This window comes from Lutra lutra, chromosome 7 (assembly GCF_902655055.1).
Source record: "Lutra lutra chromosome 7, mLutLut1.2, whole genome shotgun sequence".
In the NCBI taxonomy this organism is placed as follows: Eukaryota; Metazoa; Chordata; class Mammalia; order Carnivora; family Mustelidae; genus Lutra; species Lutra lutra.
The window spans coordinates 148,637,362-148,656,663 of NC_062284.1; the positions used below are offsets into that span (position 1 = coordinate 148,637,362).

General features: G+C 43.3%; 1 protein-coding gene across 1 annotated transcript in view; it reads right to left on the reverse strand.

Moving 5' to 3' along the window:
- Positions 1–1,013: 1,013 nt before the first annotated feature.
- LOC125104556 (uncharacterized) overlaps positions 1,014–19,302 on the reverse strand; it is a 32,970-nt gene continuing 14,681 nt past the window's right edge. The window contains exons 3-6 of the mRNA XM_047737108.1: positions 17,112–17,231; positions 16,613–17,008; positions 1,916–2,006; positions 1,014–1,209 (exon numbers count right to left, since the gene is read on the reverse strand). Coding sequence (XP_047593064.1) covers positions 1,014–1,209; positions 1,916–2,006; positions 16,613–17,008; positions 17,112–17,231 — 803 coding nt within the window. The remainder of the gene's footprint in view (positions 1,210–1,915; positions 2,007–16,612; positions 17,009–17,111; positions 17,232–19,302) is intronic.

Consider the following 19,302-nt stretch of genomic DNA (forward strand, 5'->3'; position numbering starts at 1 on the left):
GAACCTAGGTGTCCATCTACAGACGAATGGATAAAGAAGATGTGGTATATATACACAATGGAATACTATGCAGCCATCAAAAGAAGTGAAATCTTGCCATTTGCGACGACGTGGATGGAATTAGAGGGTATCATGCTTAGCGAAATAAGTCAATCAGAGAAAGACAACTATCATATGATCTCCCTGATATGAGGGAGAGGAGATGCAACATGGGGGGATGAAGGGGTAGGAGATGAGTAAATGAAACAAGATGGGATTGGGAGGGAGACAAACCATAAGTGACTCTTAATCTCACAAAACAAACTGAGGGTTGATGGGGGGAGGGGGTTGGGAGAGGGGGGTGGGGTTATGGATATTGGGGAGGGTATGTACTATGGTGAGTAGTGTAGTATTAGTAGTAGTAGTAGTAGTAGTAGTAGTATGCTGTGAAGTGTGTAAACCTGGCGATTCGCAAACCTGTACCCCTGGGGATAAAAATATATGTTTATAAAGCTGTAAAAAAAAAAAAAGAAAAAAGAAAAAAGAAATGATGAATACCCAAGTTTTGTAGCAACATGGACGGGACTGGAAGAGATTATGCTGAGTGAAATAAGTCAAGCAGAGAGAGTCAATTATCATATGGTTTCACTTATTTGTGGAGCATAACAAATAGCATGGAGGACAAGGGGAGATGGAGAGGAGAAGGGAGTTGAGGGAAATTGGAAGGGGAGGTGAACCATGAGAGACTATGGACTCTGAAAAACGATCTGAGAATTTTGAAGGGGTGGGGGGTGGGAGGTTGGGGGCACCAGGTGGTGGGTATTGTAGAGGGCACGGATTGCATGGAGCACTGGGTGTGGTGCAAAAATAATGAATACTGTTATGCTGAAAAATAAAAAATAAAAAATTAAAAAAAAAAAGACAGAACTGGTGAGTAGTGTGCACCCCCTGGTAGTCCAGATACCGCCCCCCCCCCCCACAGTGAGGCTTGTGTCTGGGCTAACACTGATATCCCCTCATGGTATCATTGCACATTAATACTTCGCCCTGTCCTCGGGTCTCAGGCTGTTCATCTGCAGATACAATGTATTCTTGCCACTGTTTCTGGAGATGGTGAATCGGCCCTTTACAGAGTCTGCATAGTTTGTGCTTCTTCCATCATGGCTAATCCATGCGACCCACTGCAGCCCCTTCCCTGGATCCTCGTGGACCCAGCTCATGTGGTAGCTACTGAAGGTGAATCCAGAGGCTGCACAGGAGAGTCTTAGGGACCCCCAGGCTTTACCAGGTCTCCCCCAGACTCCACCGGCTGCACCTCATACTGGACACGTGCAGACACAAGACATCCTAGTCAGGAAATTGTGACACAGTCATTGTTTCTTTCACTCATATCCGCTCACATCCTCAACGTCTCTTGCTCACCATAAATTAACTTTTAAAAGAGCAACAAGGAAAACCCAGCCAAGTGCAAACTCCATGGTGAATTGTCCATGTCCTGTCTTGATTACTGATTGGACCACCTGGAAATACTGGGCTGGGGTTCCTGTCCCAGCTCCAGAGTCAAGGCTGGGCTGTTTTAATCAGCAGATGGAAGGCCCTATTTGCATATTCTCTGAGTATATAACACATTTTCCAGGTAGCATCCTCATGATGGCACTGACCTACAGCATTTGTGAGGGTCCTAGGGAAGATTAGTCACCATGATATCATTGAGGAAACCGCACTCTTTTATTTTGTGATTTTGCTAGATAAACTGATTAGCACCCATTATCTTCCTTTTTTCTCATATGGACCCCATTATCATGATGTAGGTGCCAATTTTACCACTATTTTACAGGTGGATATGTACACACTGTAGCACAGATTGCCTGTGTGAAAGTCCAGGTGTGCACAGCAGGTGAAATTAAGCCCCAGAGTGTGAGTCTGTGCTCCTCACATTGGAACCTGTTTGCCCCCTTTAACCTTCTGCAGGACAGTGGTGGACGTGAGATTTGCAGGCTTCTTGAATGTCCAGAAGTCCCAGTAGACTGATGGGTGAAGACCAGGTATTTCTGTTACAGAAACCTAGAGACACTGAGATGCCTTGACAGAGACTCAAAGATCTGCTGGAGACAATGTGGGTTATCAACAACCACAAGGGGTATTTCCACCTGATCTCTCTGTACACATCAATGGATATCTTTAATAAAGTAATCACTATCAGATACATGAAAAATGTTCATCATCACTAGCCATCAGGGAGATTCAAATTAAAACCACATTAAGATACCAACTTACACCAGTTAGAATGGCCAAAATTAGCAAGACAGGAAACAACATGTTTTGGGGGGGATGTGGAGAAAGGGGAACCCTCTTCCACTGTTGGTGGTAATGCAAGTTGGTGCAGCCTCTTTGGAGAACAGTGTGGAGATTACTCAAGAAGCTAAAAGTAGAGCTTCCCTATGGCCCTGCAATTGCACTACTGGGTATTTACCCCAAAGATACAGATGTAGTGAAAAGAAGGGCCATCTGTACCCCAATGTTTATAGCAGCAATGGCCACAGTCGCCAAACTGGAAAAAACAGAAGATGCCCTTCAACGGACGAATGGATAAGGAAGATGTGGTCCATATACACTATGGAGTATTATGCCTCCATCAGAAAGGATGAATACCCAACTTTTGTAGCAACATGGATGGGACTGGAAGAGATTATGCTGAGTGAAATGAGTCAAGCAGAGAGAGTCAATTATCATATGGTTTCACTTATTTGTGGAGCATAACAAATAGCATGGAGGACAAGGGGAGATGGAGAGAAGAAGGGAGTTGAGGGAAATTGGAAGGGGAGGTGAACCATGAGAGACTTGGACTCTGAAAAACAATGTGAGGGTTTTGAAGGGGCGGGAGGTGGTAGGTTGGGGGAACCAAGTGGTGGGTATTAGAGAGGGCACGGATTGCAGGAGCACTGGGTGTGGGGAAAAAACTATGAATACAGTTACCCTGAAAATAAAATAAAAAAATCTAAAAAAATCTAGCTGGTGGTGGGTATTAAAGAGGACAGGTGTTGCATGGAGCACAGGGTGTGTTGCATAAACAATGAATCTTGGAACAGTGGAAAAATAAAGTTAAAAAAATTAAATAGAAAAAAAATTAAAAAAATAAATAAAAATTAAAAAAACCAAATCTGCTTTTGAAAGAAAAATTATTAAAAAAACAATGAAAATAAAATAAATGCAAAATTAAATTCATTTTTCTACTGGTTTTCTTATGTCAATTTAATTGTTAAAACAGCTGAAGGTCCTAGAAAGGAATGTGGTAAAACTTTCTGCCCCTACAATGTGTGTGCTGTGCCTTCAGGGAGCTCCTCCAGTGACACCATGTGCTCTGACAACATCTCCTGTAATAGTGAGATGGCCTTACTAGACCTGCACACTCTACAGGGAGACCCTAAGTAAGGGATCTCAGAATCCACCCAGGAGCCCCTTCCCTGGAGCCCCCAGCTGCATTGACACAGTCTGTACTCATTGGGAGTCCATAAACTATGGGAGATATCGGGGTGGGGCCTCTTATCTCCTTTAGGTTCCTGGGATTGAAAGTTACGTCTGATTGTATGTGCTCATGCACACGCATGTAGCTCACAGTCCACTCCACACCCACTATCCAATAACGTGCACCAATGCTGTAGCTGATATTAGCAGTAGGGATCCAAATTTCCCTTTTCCCTGTACTCAGCACATGGACAATGCCCTCCACACTGATGCTGGGACCAGGTGTGTGCCTCCATTCATAACGACACAACAAAAGCAAATAATTCAAGCAGAGACAGGGAAGTGCATGCACGTTGGGTTTTTAGTGTTCTTCCAGCACCTGGGACCCTGCAGACGCTGTGGAGAGAAGAGTCCATGCTTGCTCCTCAGAGTGTCATTCCTGGGCTGACCCACCCTGTCATTGCTGCCATCACTGAGCCCTTGGCATGTGGGGAAGGCCCCAGTTGACCTTCAGCCCCAGCAGTTCCCCTTTCCCAGTGGGCACAGCCAGGATACTAAGGACAGGACCATGGAGGTCCCTGGACAGGGAAATTTTTCCAAAACAAAGGCAGGTGCTGATGCAGGGACAGGTGATCTGGAATGCTGTCTTGTTGGGTCAGGGTTCCCTGCTTGAGTGACAATGAAGGGTCTCTGAGATAGGGGTGTCCATCCCAGAATTCAACCACCTTCTCACCTGTGCATATGGGCTCCATGAAGAACTGGCCTGTCTTGGTAACATTTCCAGAACAGCTGGTAATTCACATAAGAAGCCACAGTGGAGGAGACGCATTTGCTTCTGGTTTGGATAAACTGTCTCATCACAAGAGCTTTATGTTATATGTAGAAAGTCCTCGTGGTTCTTCTTCAGGGACAGCTGTGCTTCTGGGTCTGGGGAGGATTCTGGTGACTGCAAGAGTGTCCCATTCTCCAGCCTGTACACTGGGCTTGTACAGTTGGGCTGCACACGCCACACAGCAGGATCAGTGGTGTGTGTCCATCATACCTGGCTGGATACTGGGTTCATGCCCACCAAACAGGAGGTTTGGTTAGTGAATGTATTCTGGAATATGCTTGCTCCTGGTGGAGAGTGTGGACACCAGCAGGTGTGAGGCTGGTTCTGGGACTGAGGAGAGGCATGAGAAGTCATCCCCTGACTATCTTGTACCTGCAACTGGGAGCCATGTTGACCCCATGCCTTTGGGAGAGATAATCCTGAGAACTGGGTTGGAAGAGAAGCAGTGCCAAGTTAGCTGATTCAGCTGATGTGGCTCCACATCTCCTGGTGGGCAGGGAAGTAGAGGGCAGGTGAGTGCAGTCAGTGCTCGAAGAGCTTCCCCAGATTCCAGACAATCACACTTCACCAGACAGCTTTCGTTCTGTCCATTCATGGGGCTGCATTCTGCTGGTCATCCCCTCTCCTGACACCTTCCCCTTGTACCTCAAGCAACACTTTCTCCTGTGATGCTTCCAGAAGCCTCACAGATGTTCCTGGAAAATCCAATGAAGAATAGAGAGAGGTACTGGTCAAGACCACAAGGACATAGGGAAAAATGTGTGAGGCCCACGATGGAGGATCCAGGATTTGGTCTGGAAAGTGTTGTAGGGTCCTTGTCCTCTACCTGGTATCACCATTGTCCTTGAGTGTCCCTTTCTTGTCCTCAGAAAGATCTGTATTTTGTAGCCCCTCAGTTTTAATCCCCTCCTGTGTCCGTGGTGTGGGTTTTCTTCTGTGAGGAGGGGCACTATTCCCAGTATGAAACCTTACCCTCCTGATAACACCCTTTCCAAAGTCTCCACGTCCTCATCACATCATGTTAGGTTTCACATGGGGATGGTAAATGAAACACACGTGGAAATTATATCAGCAACTGAAGGATCAGTTAGTTATGATGGAAGGCTTCTCCCATCCAGCACCTCAATCTGAGCATTCTCATGGACCCACTGGAAGCTTCTGTTCTCCTTGTGCACACAGCAAACACAAGACTTCAGAACCAGCTGGTGACCTGGGGACTGGGGAAATTTCACCTGAGATCTTGGGTAAGCCCTCTTCCTACTTCTAATAGTTTTATTAACATCATGTTCTTAGGTATTTCCATTCCCATTGTCCAGGGACTCTGTTTATCCCTTACACCTATTGGTCACTTATTTTCTCTTTCACTAATTTTTATAGTTCTTGCAGAAATTAGTCATCAGTCTTTTTAGTCCAGTGATTCATTACTTACAACCATAAGGTTCATTCCTTCACCTTCTACTATACAAATGCTAAGCCTTATTAGAAAGACTAATTATTTGTATTTGATTTGGCAGAGCCATCACAAATTTTCAATTGACTCACAATTGAATCCCTGATTTACTATCTTTTCACGGGATTATTAAAGCATTAAAAAAAAAAAAAAACTCATTTAGGGGCACCTGGGTGGTTAAAGTGGGTTAAAGCCTCTGCCTTCAGCTCAGGTCATGATCCCAGGGTCCTGGGATCGAGCCCCGCATCGGGCTCTCTGCTCAGCGGGGAGCCTGCTTCCTCCTCTCTCTCTCTGCCTGCCTCTCAGCCTACTTGTGATCTCTGTCTGTCAAATAAATAAATAAAATATTTTAAAAAAACTCATTTATTTTTTAACTTATTTTCAGTGTTCAGAGTTAATTGTTTTTACACCTCACCCAGTGCTCCATGCAATACATGCCCTCCATAATACCCACCACAAGCTTCACCCATCCTCCAATCCTCATCCTCTCCAAAACCCTCATTTGTTTTTCAGAGTCCTCAGTCTCTCATGATTTGTCTCCTCCTCCAGTTTCCCCCAACTCCCTTCTCCTCTCCATTTCCCCATGTCCTCTATTTTATTCCATATGCTCCACAAATAAGGGAAACCATACGATAATTGACTCTCTCTGCTTGACTTATTTCACTCAGCATAATCTCTTCCAGTCCCGTCCATGTTGCTACAAAAGTTGGGGATTCATCCTTTCTGATGGAGGCCTAATACTCCATAGTGTATATGGACCACATCTTCCTTATCCATTCGTCCATTGTAGGGCATCTTGGTTCTTTCCACAGTTTGGGGACTGTGGTCATTGTTGCTATGAACATTGGGGTACAGATGGCCCTTCTTTTCACTACATCTGTATCTTTGGGGTAAGTACCCAGTAGTGCAATTGCAGGGTCATCGGGAAGCTCTATTTTTAATTTCCTGAGTCATCTCCACTCTATTCTCGAAAGTGGCTGCATCAACTTGCATTCCCACCAAGAGTGGAAGAGGGTTCCCCTTTCTCCACATCCTCTCCAACACATTTTGTTTCCTGTCTTGCTAATTTTGGCCATTCTAACTGATGTAGGTTGGTATCTCAATGTAGTTTTAAATTGAATCTCCTTAGTGAATAGTGATGATGAAGATTATTTCATTTGTCTGATAGCCATTTGTATGTCTTCATTGGAGAAGTGTCTGTTCATATCTTCTGCACATTTTGTGATATGATTATTTCTTTTGTGTGTGTTGAGATTAAGAAGTTCTTTCTAGATCCTAGATATCAGCCTTTTGTCTTTACTGTCATTTGCAAATATCATCTCCCATTTCGTGGTTTGCCTCTTTGTTTTGTTGACCTTTCCTTTGCTGTGCAGAAGCTTTTGATCTTGATGAAGTCCCAAGAGTTCATTTTCGCTTTTGTTTCCTTTGCCTTTGGAGACATATCTTGAAAGAAGTTGCTGTGACTGATATAATAGAGGTAACTGCCAATGTTCTCCTCTAGGATTCTGATGGATTCCTGTCTCATGTTGAGATCTTTTATCCATTTCACGTCTATCTTTGTGTGTGGTGTATGAGAATGTTTGGGTTTCATTCTTCTACATATAGCTGTACAATTTTCCCAGCAAAATTTATTGAAGGGACTGTCTTTTTTCCACTATATATTTTTTCCTGCTTTGACGAAGATTATTTGACCATAGACTTGAGGGTCCATATCAAGACCCTCTACTCTGTTCCACTGGCCTATGTGTCTGTTTTTATGCCATTACCAAGCTATCTTGGTGATCACAACTTTGTAGTAAAGCTTGAAATCAGGTAACGTGATGCCGCCAATTTTATTTTTGTTTCTCAATATTTCCTTAGCAATTTGGTGTCTCCTCTGATTCCATACAAATTTTTGGATTATTTGCTTCAGCTCTTTGAAAAATACCAGTGGAATTTTGATCAGAATGGCATTAAAAGGATAGATTGCTCTAGGCAATATAGACATTTGAACAATGTTTATTCTTCTGATCCAAGAGCATGGAATGGTCTTCGATCTTTTTGTGTCTTCTTTAATTTCTTTCATGAGTGTTCTGTAGTTCCTTGAGTACAGATCCTTTACCTCTTTGGTTAGGTTTATTCCAAGGTATCTTATGGTTCTTGGTGCTATAATAAATGGAATTGATTCCCTAATTTCCCATTCTGTCTTTTCATTGTTAGTGTATAAGAAAGCCACTGATTTCTGTACATTGACTTTGTATCCTGCCACGTTGCTGAATTGCTGTATGAGTTCTAGTTGTTTGGGGATGGAGTCTTTTGTGTTTTCCATATAAAAAATCATGTCATCTGCAAAGAGAGAGAGTTTGACTTCTTCATTGCCAATTTGGATGCCTTTTATTTCACTTTGTTGTCTGATTGCTGTTGCTAGGACTTCTAATACAATGTTGAACAAGAGTGGTGAGAGTGGGCATCCTTGTCGTGTTCCTGATCTCAACAGGAAGGCTGTGAGCTTTTTCCCAAGGAGGATGATATTTGCTGTGGGTCTTTCATAGATAGATTTGATGAAGTTCAGGAATGTTCCCTCTATCCTTATACTTTGAAGCGTTTTAATTAGGAACGGATGCTGGATTTTGTCAAATGCTTTTTCTGCATCAATTGAGAGGACAATGTGGTTCTTCTCTCTTCCTTATTGATTTGTTCTATCACATTGATTGTTTTGCAAATGTTGATCCATCCTTGTACCCCAGGGATGAATCCCACCTGGTCATGTTGGATAATCTTTTTAATGTGCTGTTGGATCCTGTTCGCTAGGATCTTGTTGAGAATCTTAGCATCCATATTCATCAGTGATAGTGGTCTGAAATTCTCCTTTATGTTGGGGACTTTGCCTCGTTTAGGGATCAGGGTAATGCTGGCTTCATAGAAAGAGTCTGGAAGTTTTCTTTCTCTTCAATTTTTTGAAACAGCTTTAGGAGAATAGGTGTTATTTCGTCTTTGAAAGTTTGGTAGAATTCCACAGAAAATTGATCAGGTCCTGGGCGCTTGTTTTTTGGGAGGTTTTTGATCACTGCTTCAATCTCCTTACTAGATATTGGTATATTCAGGTTGTCATTTTCTTCCTGGTTCAATTTTGGGAGTTTATAGTTTCCCAGGTATGCATCCATTTCATCTAGGTTGCTTAACTTATTGGCATATAACTGTTGATAATTACTTCTGATGATTGTTTCTACTTCCCTGGTGTTAGTTGTGATCTCACACTTTTCATTCATAACTTTATTAATTTGGGCTTTCCCTTTTTTCTTTTGTGTTATTCTGGCCAATGATTTATTGATCTTATTGATTCTTTCAAAAAGCACCTTCTAGTTTCATTGATGCGTTCTATTGTATCTCTGGTTTCTAGCTCATTGGTCTCTGCTCTAATCTTGATTATTTCCCTTCTTATGTGTGGAGTTGGTTTGATTTGTTGTTGATTTTCCAGTTCCTTATTTATTTATTTATTTATTTATTTGTAAATTTTTAAATTTATTTTCAGCATAACAGAATTCATTTTTTTTGAACCACATCCAGTGCTCCATGCAGTGCGTGCCCTCTCTAATACCCACCACCTGGTTTCCCCAACCTCCCACCCCCCCACTTCTTCAAACCCTTCAGATTTTTTTTCAGAGTCCATAGTCTCTCATTGTTCTCCAGTTCCTTAAGGTGTAGAAACAGCTGGTGTATTCTGTATTTTTAAATTTTTTTGAAGGAGGCTTGGATGGCTATGTATTTCCCCCTTAAGACCACCTTTGCTGTATCCCATAGGTTTTGGACCAAAGTGTCTTTATTCTCATTGGTTTCCATGAATTGTTTCAGTTCTTCTTTGATCTCCTGGTTGATCCATGCAATCTTAAGCAAGGTGGTCTTTAGCTTCCAGGTGTTTGAGTTCCTTCCTTCCTTCTTGTGGAACTCCAGTTTCAATGCATTGTGATCTGAGAATATGCAGGGAATAATCTCAGTCTTTTGGTATTGGTTGAGTCCTGATTTGTGACCCAGTATGTGTCTATTCTTGAGAAGTTTTCATATGCACTTGAGAAGAATGAGTATTCTGTAGTTTTAGGGAGGAATGTTCTGTATATATCTATGAGGTCCATCTGTCCCAATGTGTCATTCAATGCTCTTGTTTCTTTATTGATTTTCTGCTTCGATGATCTGTCCATTTCTGAGAGAGGTGTATTAAGATCTCCTACTATTAATGTTTTCATATCAATATGACTCTTTATCTTGATTAACAGTTTTCTTCTGTAATTGGCTGCTCCCATATTGGGGAGCATAGATATTTACAATTGTTAGATCATCTTGGTGGATAGTCCCTTTAAGAATGATGTAGTGTCGGGACGCCTGGGTGGCTCAGTGGGTTGAGCCGCTGCCTTCGGCTCGGGTCATGATCCCAGGGTCCTGGGATCGAGTCCCACATCGGGCTCCTTGCTCAGCGGGGAGCCTGCCTCTCTCTCCGCCTCTGCCTGCCTCTCTGCCTGCTTGTGTGCTTTCTCTCTCTCTCTTTCTGACAAATAAATAAATAAAATCTTAAAAAAAAAAAGAATGATGTAGTGTCCTTCTGTATCTCTGACTACAGTCTTTAGTTTAAAATCTAATTTGTCTGATATGAGAATCGCTACCCCGGCTTTCTTTTGAGGCCCATTGGCTTGAAAGATGCTTCTCCATCCCTTTACTTTCTGTAGACAACATATGGATGTGTCCTGTCGTTTTATCCAATCTGAAACCCTGTGTCATTTTATGTGCGCATTTAGGCCATTCACAATGAGAGTGATTATTGATAGATATGTTTTTATTGAAATCATGTTACCTTTGAAGTCTTTCTTTCTGTAGATTGTCTCTATATTTCTGTTCAATGATATTCTTAGGATTTTTCCTCTTTTATAGAACCCCCTTAATATTTCCTGCAGTGTTGGCTTGGTGGTTGCATAGTCTTTTAAGCCTTGCCAGTCTTGGACACTCTTTATCTCTCCATCCATTTTGAATGTCAGTCTTGCTGGATAAAGTATTCTTGGCTGCATGTTCTTCTCATTTAGTTCCCTGAATATATCTTGCCAGCCCTTTCTGGCTTGCCAGGTTTCTGTGGACAGGTGTGACGTTATTTTGATGGGCTTTCCTCCTTATGTAAGGAGCTTCTTTGTCCTACTTGCCTTCAAGAGGGCCTGACTACAATTATAATTCCTCATTTTTACTATCAGGTGGCTCGAGGACTTTCAAGATTCTATATTCTTAGGTGGAGACCTTTCTGCCTCTACTGCATGAACGCTGGTTCCATTCGCGAGATTGGGAAAATTTTCATGGAGAACTTGTTCCACTATATCTTTTATACTTCTTTCTTTCTCCTCCCCTTCACGGATTCCAGTAATTCTGACATTGGAATGTTTCATGGCATCATTTATTTCCCTGATTCTGTTTTCGTGACTTCTAAGCTGTTTGTTCCAGGCTTCCTCCTGATGCTTTCTCTCTATCTGTTTGTCCTCCAGATCACTACTTCTATCTTCTGTCTTAGTTACCCTAGCTTTGAGAGAATTTAGATTAGATTGGAACTCACTGAGAGCATTGTGACCATCATCCTCAGTGGCTTTCAGTTCTGCCCTAACATTGTGAACATCATCCCTGGTGGCTTTCAGTTCTGCCCTAATCAATTTCGTTTGGTCAACCATGGCTTTCTCCAACCTCGCTATTGCCTGGATAATTGTTAGCCTGAATTCCCTTTCTGTCATATTGTTTATATCTATAGCCATTGGCTCTTTTGCAGAAGGCACACCCTTTGAATTTTTCTTCTGTTTGGCATTCTTCCTCCTAGTCATTTTGGTGAGAGATGGCTGAAATGTTGTAGCTGGATATATCGACCGTGGTGCAGTCAAGGTGCACCCTGGAACGTTTCTGAACAATCAAGAGTCCCAACCCAAATGAATTAAAAAAGAAAGAGAGAAAAAAGAAAAAAGAAGAGATAGAGAGAGAGAGGGACAGTAAAAAATATATATATAAAAGAGAAGGCTAAGCCCAAATATGCGCCAAGGTAAGATTTATGAAGTATACAAACAAAAACAGAAAAACGAAAAGACTGACAAAAGTATATGACAAGAGAAATATATATATATATATATATATATATATATATATATATATATATATATATATATATATAAAAGCAAACAGAAAGAGAACCTTGTCAAAAAGAACCCCAAGTGGGACGCCTGGGTGGCTCAGTTGGTTACGTGGCTGCCTTCGGCTCAGGTCATGATCCCAGCGTCCTGGGATCGAGTCCCACATCAGGCTCCTTGCTCAGCTGGGAGACTGCTTCTCCCTCTGCCTCTGCCTACCACTCTGTCTGCCTGTGCTCATGCTCTCTCTCTCTCTCTAACAAATAAATAAATAAAATCTTTTAAAAAAAGAACCCCAAGTATAAGATTTATATAATATTACGAAAAACACAAATACATAGAAACACTGGCAGATTAAAAAGATGGGAGAGTAGTTATAAATTCTCAGTGTGGGCGATAAGGTTATTTTGATTTTTCCTTGATGTATCTTGATATCTTTGTTAAAGGACTCAACTTTCTTAAGATAAGGGGGATTAAAAATTGGTTGACCTATAGGGTTAGCATTGATTGGGGAAGGGGGTTATCTTGAAGTTTAACTGTATATTAATATCAAAAACTAAAAATAAAAAAGAATGAACTAAACTAAACTAAACTAAAATAAAAAAATAGAAAAGCAAAAGGAAAACACGGGTGTATGTATCAAAATGTTCAGCTTAAAAGGTTATCACGGAATTTGATGTAGTGGACATCTCACTGTGATGGTAAACAGGTTAAAGATTATCTATATAAAAAAATGAACGAGAACAGTGGGAACAAATTAAAAATAAAAGTTGTATCTATGAAGTAATGGTGGTTGTTCTCCTGTCGTTTTTGTTTGTTTGTTTGTTTGTTTTTTTACCGCCAGTTGCCTTTCTGGCGGAGGGTCCTGCCACATGGGTTTTCAGGCAGTGTTCCCTGAGTTAAGTCCTCCCACCCCCCTCAAGGGAGTGGGCTCTGAGGAAACCGGGTTTTCAGACGTTTGTTTTCTAGAGGTTTTTATGTTTCTTTGTTCGTTTGTTTTCTCTCGCCTTGACAGCTTTTGATGGTTTTTGGAGTTTTAGAGGAAAGCAATTGCACCCAGACCTCCCTCTCAGAGAGAAGCCTCCGTCTGTTCCCCTCTGGGTGTTGCAGAGCACATAAGTTCCCACTCGGCTGCTGGAAGAGCACGTCCCGAGTTGCAGTCCCTGGGGACACAGGAACTCCTGCTTGTACCCAAAACCACAACAGCGGCGGCTGTCTGGGCAGCTCCAGGACACCAGAGAGGTTCCAAGCAGTGATCGCACACTGAGATTTTCCTGCCGGCCTGGGCTGAGAGTACTCAGGCTTTCTGGAATGGAGAGCGGCGTGCTGGCGCCTGCGCACACCTCTCTCAGGGGAGGGTGTGGGGCGCGACTCAGGCTCTAATGGCACGGCATGGCGTGTCCATGGGGATTGTAAAAAGTCTGTGCTTCTGCTGCCTGGCAAGGCTCCCAGCCCCTCACGGGAGCTGGACCCCACTCGCTCTCAGACTTGCTTGCACCTCTGGGACCAAGACCTTGTTTCTTCGCTGCACTCTCTCAGCTCAGCGCCAGGGGTGACTGTCCTGGGTCTGGGGACTTAAGCCTCTGTCCCTAACTGCCCTGATTCCCACAATTTCCCCCTGTGATCCTTTGCTCTTTTTGAGTGCTTTCAACCAGACTCCAAGTTAATGCTGGTCCCCAGTTGCAGGGCACTCTCGTATTTCCAATGGGTTGCTTCAGGTGTCTCTCTCCCCTTTTATCTTCCAATATAAGTCCAACGTTCCCACTCCACTTTACCTGCCCACTGGCATCTTCTACCCCTGTAGAGATCCAGATGTATATAATTCTAATCTCAGGCTGATGTCCTGGGTGATCGGAGTTCTTAGGTAGTTAATCAGCTCACTTTAGGGTACAGGTTGAAAAGGTGCCTCCTTCTACTTCCCCACCATCTTGTCTTCCCCTCACTATTATGTTTTAAATTTTATACTAAATAACTCTACAAATAATAAAATAATGGGAAGTGGGCATTATAACATCTTGAATGAAAATCCGAAGCAGATTGTTACTTTAGGTTGTTTTTTATAAGTTATATTGCACAGTAAATTCATCTATTAAATATAATTATGTGAGCTCTTCTTGGTTGTAAAATATATTACCAGTTATGCAAGTAATTCCAATAATACTTCTTGGAGTAGCAGAATCTAAAAATATATGGATTTATTTTCAAACTTTTCCATTATCTATTTCCCAAGCACCAATAGCAGACCCTCTAGCACCAGATGTACTAACTTCAAGGCCACTCAAGACATAGTTTATGTAAGCATAGCACAATCTTACAATGGTGTGGTCTATGGCCTGTGCAAGGACAGCAAGGACCAGCCAAGAATTCATGACCCCGACCAAATCGTTTCTTTCTGACTAGCAAACATGTGGGAAGTCACATAGGCGAGCGCACAACACATAGCACAGACCCTTCCTCAGTGCTACTCGACTTTATCGACCTAAGCCTTTGTTTGGCTATTCAGCCTTTAAAGGAGGCACAAGTCAGGGCCAGGTTTTGTCCTCATCTCAAGCATTACCATGGCCTCCCACAGTTCACACAGGATGTGCTGAGCTGCAGGGGCAGTCAGGGCAGCAGAGAGTGCTCAGCATCCACAGCAGAGATCAGACCCAGGAGCAGGTGCAGTGAGGTAGGGCTTCCTTTTGTGATCAGAAATTTCCTCTCCAGACTCTTAGCTGTCCACAGAGATTTTTTTTTTCTTTCATCTCTAGTACCTCATGTTCTCTGTGCAGCCAACCACAAGAATATAACTTTGCCTCCACACAGCAGAGATCTCACCAGTCTCTGGGGAACTTCCATTCATCAACCTCTTCTATGTCCCATTTTCGTTCTCCACAGAAGCTCATGCTGCAAATTCCCATCGTCCTTGAGAAGTACCTGCACATCCCAGGCTCTCTGCATGCTGCATGCCTATTCTCTGCCCTCAGGGGACACACACTGTCCCCACATGTTTATGAGCTTCTCCCAGGATGACTGTCCAAGTCAATTCTTGTCCTCCTGGCTCCAGTGTATCCTCTGGCTCATTATACATGTGGGTGGACACAGGTGATCAGGAACTGCCCTTCTGTAGGCACCGCTCCATTTTCTGGATGGAAAAGGAGCCCACCTGCTATGAGGGGCACTCATATTTCCCCCATGAAACTGGTGGGATGACAATCCAGAGAGGAAAACCCATCCCTTTCCTGCTGGGTCCTGTTCTGGTAGGGAGAGTCCATAAGAGCATCCTTGGTGACTGTGTTTGAGACGTGTTTCCTGGCTTCCACACAGGGAATCCATGTGAATCCTGAGGTCCAGCTGGCAGGTCCCATATCCCTGCCCACACTGTGCTGTCCGTTGAATATCCATCAGAAACCACCCCCCAACCTCACTCTTTCCTTCTGACTTCTCCCTCAACCTGTCCTGGATCCTGAGCCCCATGGAACTGGTGTCCTGTTACACTGTCCAGATCTTCACCAAGTCTCAGATGGAGAAAGGCTCAATAATGAATGTCTACCATGATGGCAGGGCTCTAAAGTGGGGCTGAAATGGGGATCTATGGCTCAAACCATGATCCAGAAATAAAATAATATATCAGGTACTATATGAGACAATACTGTCACTTCCTTTCATATCTCTGCTATTGTCCCATCGAACTGGCCAGGATTTCCCCTAGAGAACTCATAAATAACTTCTGGGCTGTTTGCTCTCTTGATTTCCTGTGAAACCAGTACTGATCTCCACACATCAGGGGAATCACAAGAATGGCCCTTCCACTCAGAGTCTTTCTATTCTTGTAACATCGAGGGGGGTCTGCATGGAATGCGTCTTCTGTGTCTGAGGTGAATCTGTTTGCCTATAGCGGGAGGAGGGTCAGGCCCACTGCTCATCTCAGCATGAAACTCCTTGTGATGGTCGTTCCCAAGAAGAGGGAAACTCATTAGCGGGTCTTCTATGTGTTGTCAGCTGTTCTGTGTGTGTAGCTAATACATTACAGAAATGTCTAAGAATAGTTACTAATCTAGTGTACCGGCCTCCTGTGAGTCTCCTTGTGTTGTGTGCACTGATCCAGATGAACCTGGACAAGGAGTCCCAGGTGTGCAGAACCTCACAGACTCTCTCACTTACCTGTGTCACCACGAAGTTCTCTTGAACAACTGTGGACTTTCAGTATTCTCCATTCTTCCCCAAATCTCATCTCTCAGTATTTTCTGTGCATAATAAGCAGGCTGTCCTCAGCTCTTTTTCTTATGAGGTATATATACATTTCTTTCTGTTCTAATATACAAACATTAGCAGAAAATGTCTGGATGCATTGCTTAATTGTCATATACTTATTTCCATAATATCTTTAGTATGATTCATTTACTGATAACCTCTGATGATTTGGTTGGGGTCATGAATTCTTGGCTGGTCCTTGCTGTCCTTGCACAGGCCATAGACTACACCACTGTAAGATTGCGCTATGCTTACATAAACTATGTCTTGAGTTGCCTTGAAGTTAGTACATCTGGCGGTAGAGGGTCTGCTATTTGTGCTTGGGAAATAGATAATGGGAAAGCCTGAAGGGTTTTCTGTGCATGTTGCAAATTCTTTCATAATCAGTTAAAAATAGATACTTTTTGTAGTTGTTTCTGTTAGCTATATAATGCCTCACAGCCTTGAATAAAATTGGCACTATTGGACATCCTCCTTGGTGCTCCTCCTGCCCCCATCTCTTTGTCTCTTAATTTCTTTTCACCATCCTCTTACCCTCACGTTCCTTATCGATTTGTCGCGCCGGCTGCAACAGTGAACAGCGAGGTTTCTGTCCTGGCTCACACTGAGGGCCCCTCACTGTGTCCTTTGCAAAGTAGTACATGGCTGTGTCCTCAGTTCTCAGGCTGTTAATCTGCAGATACAGCGTGTTCTTGCATTTGTCTCTGGAGATGGTGAATCGGCCCTTTACAGAGTCTGTGTAGCTTGTGCTACTTCCATCATAGCTTATATATATGACCCACTGCAGCCCCTTCCCTGGAGCCTGGCGGACCCAGTACATGTAGTAGTTGCTGAAGGTGAATCCAGAGTCTTCACAGGAGAGTCTCAGGGATCCCTCTGGCTTCACCAGGTCACTGCCAGACTCCACCAGCTGCACCTCACACTGGACACCTGCAGACAGAAGACATCTTGGTCAGGAAACTATCACATATCCTGTTTTTCTCTCACTTACATTCACTCACATACTCAATTTCTTTTTTTCTCCATAAGTTACCTTTTAAAAGAGCAGGAAAGAAAACCCAGCCGAGCACAAATTCCATGGTGAGTTGTCTGTATTCTGTCTTGATCACTGAATGAACACCTGGGTATCCCGGGCCTTGGGCTCCTCTCCCAGCTGCAGGATCTTGGCTGTGCTGGTTAAATCAGCAGAGGGAAGGCACTATTTGCATGTTCTCTGGCTATATATTCAGCTTGGGGATCTATTCTGACAGAGAGGCAGTGACCCAAGCCATTGTGAATACGTTTAATTTAGTGCCAATGACAAATTTTGAAAAAAAAAAAATGTTTTTTATTATAAACTTTCCAGTGTCCAGTGTGTATAATTGGGTTTGTTGGGTGTCCATGAACATATATGGGGTGAGGTTGACCCCGGATCTAGGTCAGTGCTCTCCCCACAGAAATTGCTGCCCTCCACCCCAAATCATCTGCAGGACAGAGTGTCAAGCTATGAGGCATATGGAACCCATCCTGTAATGGGAATGGATTGATTTTGCTTATTTTATACTTTACCATAAATACAGAGAGAATCAGCATCATGTAGGTGTATTTTCATGTCTTTAACATTCACTCTCTCTGTGTCCCTCCAGAATCACCTTTGTTATTACCTATAATAAGTTCAATGTGTATATGCGACACAAGATCAACGGCCCACATATGGAGTGTGTGATATGATAAAGACAGGTGTTGCAATTAACATTATTGACAGTGAGTGCACCAATTCTCCCTAAAATTTCCACATTTCCCCCTGGAATTTCTCCTTCCCTTTCCCTTGTTCACCCTGTCCCCACATAACTATTGTTCTTTCTCATGCCACTTTATACTAGCTTTAATTCTGTAGAATTCATCAATGGGACATTGTACTCTATGTACTTTCTCTGTAGGGCATCTTTGCTCCAGAATCAGTCCTTGTGGATACAGTCGTGTTGCTGTCTGTATCAGGAAGCACTGGTTTTAATGACTGACAGCTCTGAAGGCAGCATTTGGAAGCACCAGCTGGAGGAAGATCTGAAAGAGCAGAAAGAAGCCACTTGCTTCAAGCCTCATCCAAACACCCTCTTTACCCAGGAGTTCTTTGTTCCAAAAAAGAGAACTCCCTTGTTGTTCAGGAACCATTTCTGCTGGCTTTGTAGAAGAGAACCAAAGGCAACAAGAGGTGGACCAGAGAAGGTTGAGTTAGAAGCTCAGAAAGACCTCTCGGTGGAAGCTGTGAGGCACGAGGAGGAAGAACAGCATGGGAGGAGCTGTCCTGCTGCAGAAGAAACCTGTGCACAAACAAATCCGACACTCAGGCACCAGCCTGTGGATGTCACGTCAAGTGGCCAGACTCTGACTATGTCCATAACTCCCACATTCTCCACTCAGTTTCACTGCTAACATCAGCTGTGATCTGCAGTCACCACCTGGGAATAGCAGCTGCTCTTTGCCTCAAACCAGGATCCTTCTTTCCTTGTCACCAGTGCACGGAGAGGACCCATTTCTGGAGGCACACCTGCCTACACCCCCACAGAGTGTACCTGACACATGTGGAATCTCCTCTTGTTGAGAATAGTTTTCCTGCATTACTGAGGCTCATTAGGAGGCTCGACATATGTGTGTCTCCCACTGACTCCAAGAACTTATTTTCCTTGAGCCATTGTGGACATGACTGTGGGTATTAACTGTGACTAGAATGTAGTCTCTGTCAAAACAGTGCAAATTTATTGCTACTCTCCCACCCTCCTGGTTTTCTATTTTAATAGGAAGATAAGAACTATTATGCTTTCCTGAAAACATCATCCCTGTTTCAGATTCTGTCCGTTTCTTTGTACAAAGTGCATTTAGAACAAAGGAGTGGAACTCTAATGGGAATGCCTCAGAACTGCACAACCAGGAGGAAGACTGTGTTACCCCACATGGAGCCTCCCAGCAGCCATGCCATGCTTTGGGACAGAGCTGGTGTGAAGCCACATTCTTCCTTATAAGTGCTGACAATAACAGGGAACACTGTGCTCTACACACATGCATCAGTCCTCCCATAAACTGGAATGGAAGCCAGATAGATATCTCCCTTCTTTGATTTTGTCTCCAAGTGTTTTTAACTCTGTTAAGCCCCTTTATTGGTCACCTTTCTAGGGGAAAATGAGTAGTTTGAGAGGAGGAGTGTCCATGAGTGTTGGAAAGCACAGGTTCTGTCCTTAGAGGAATGT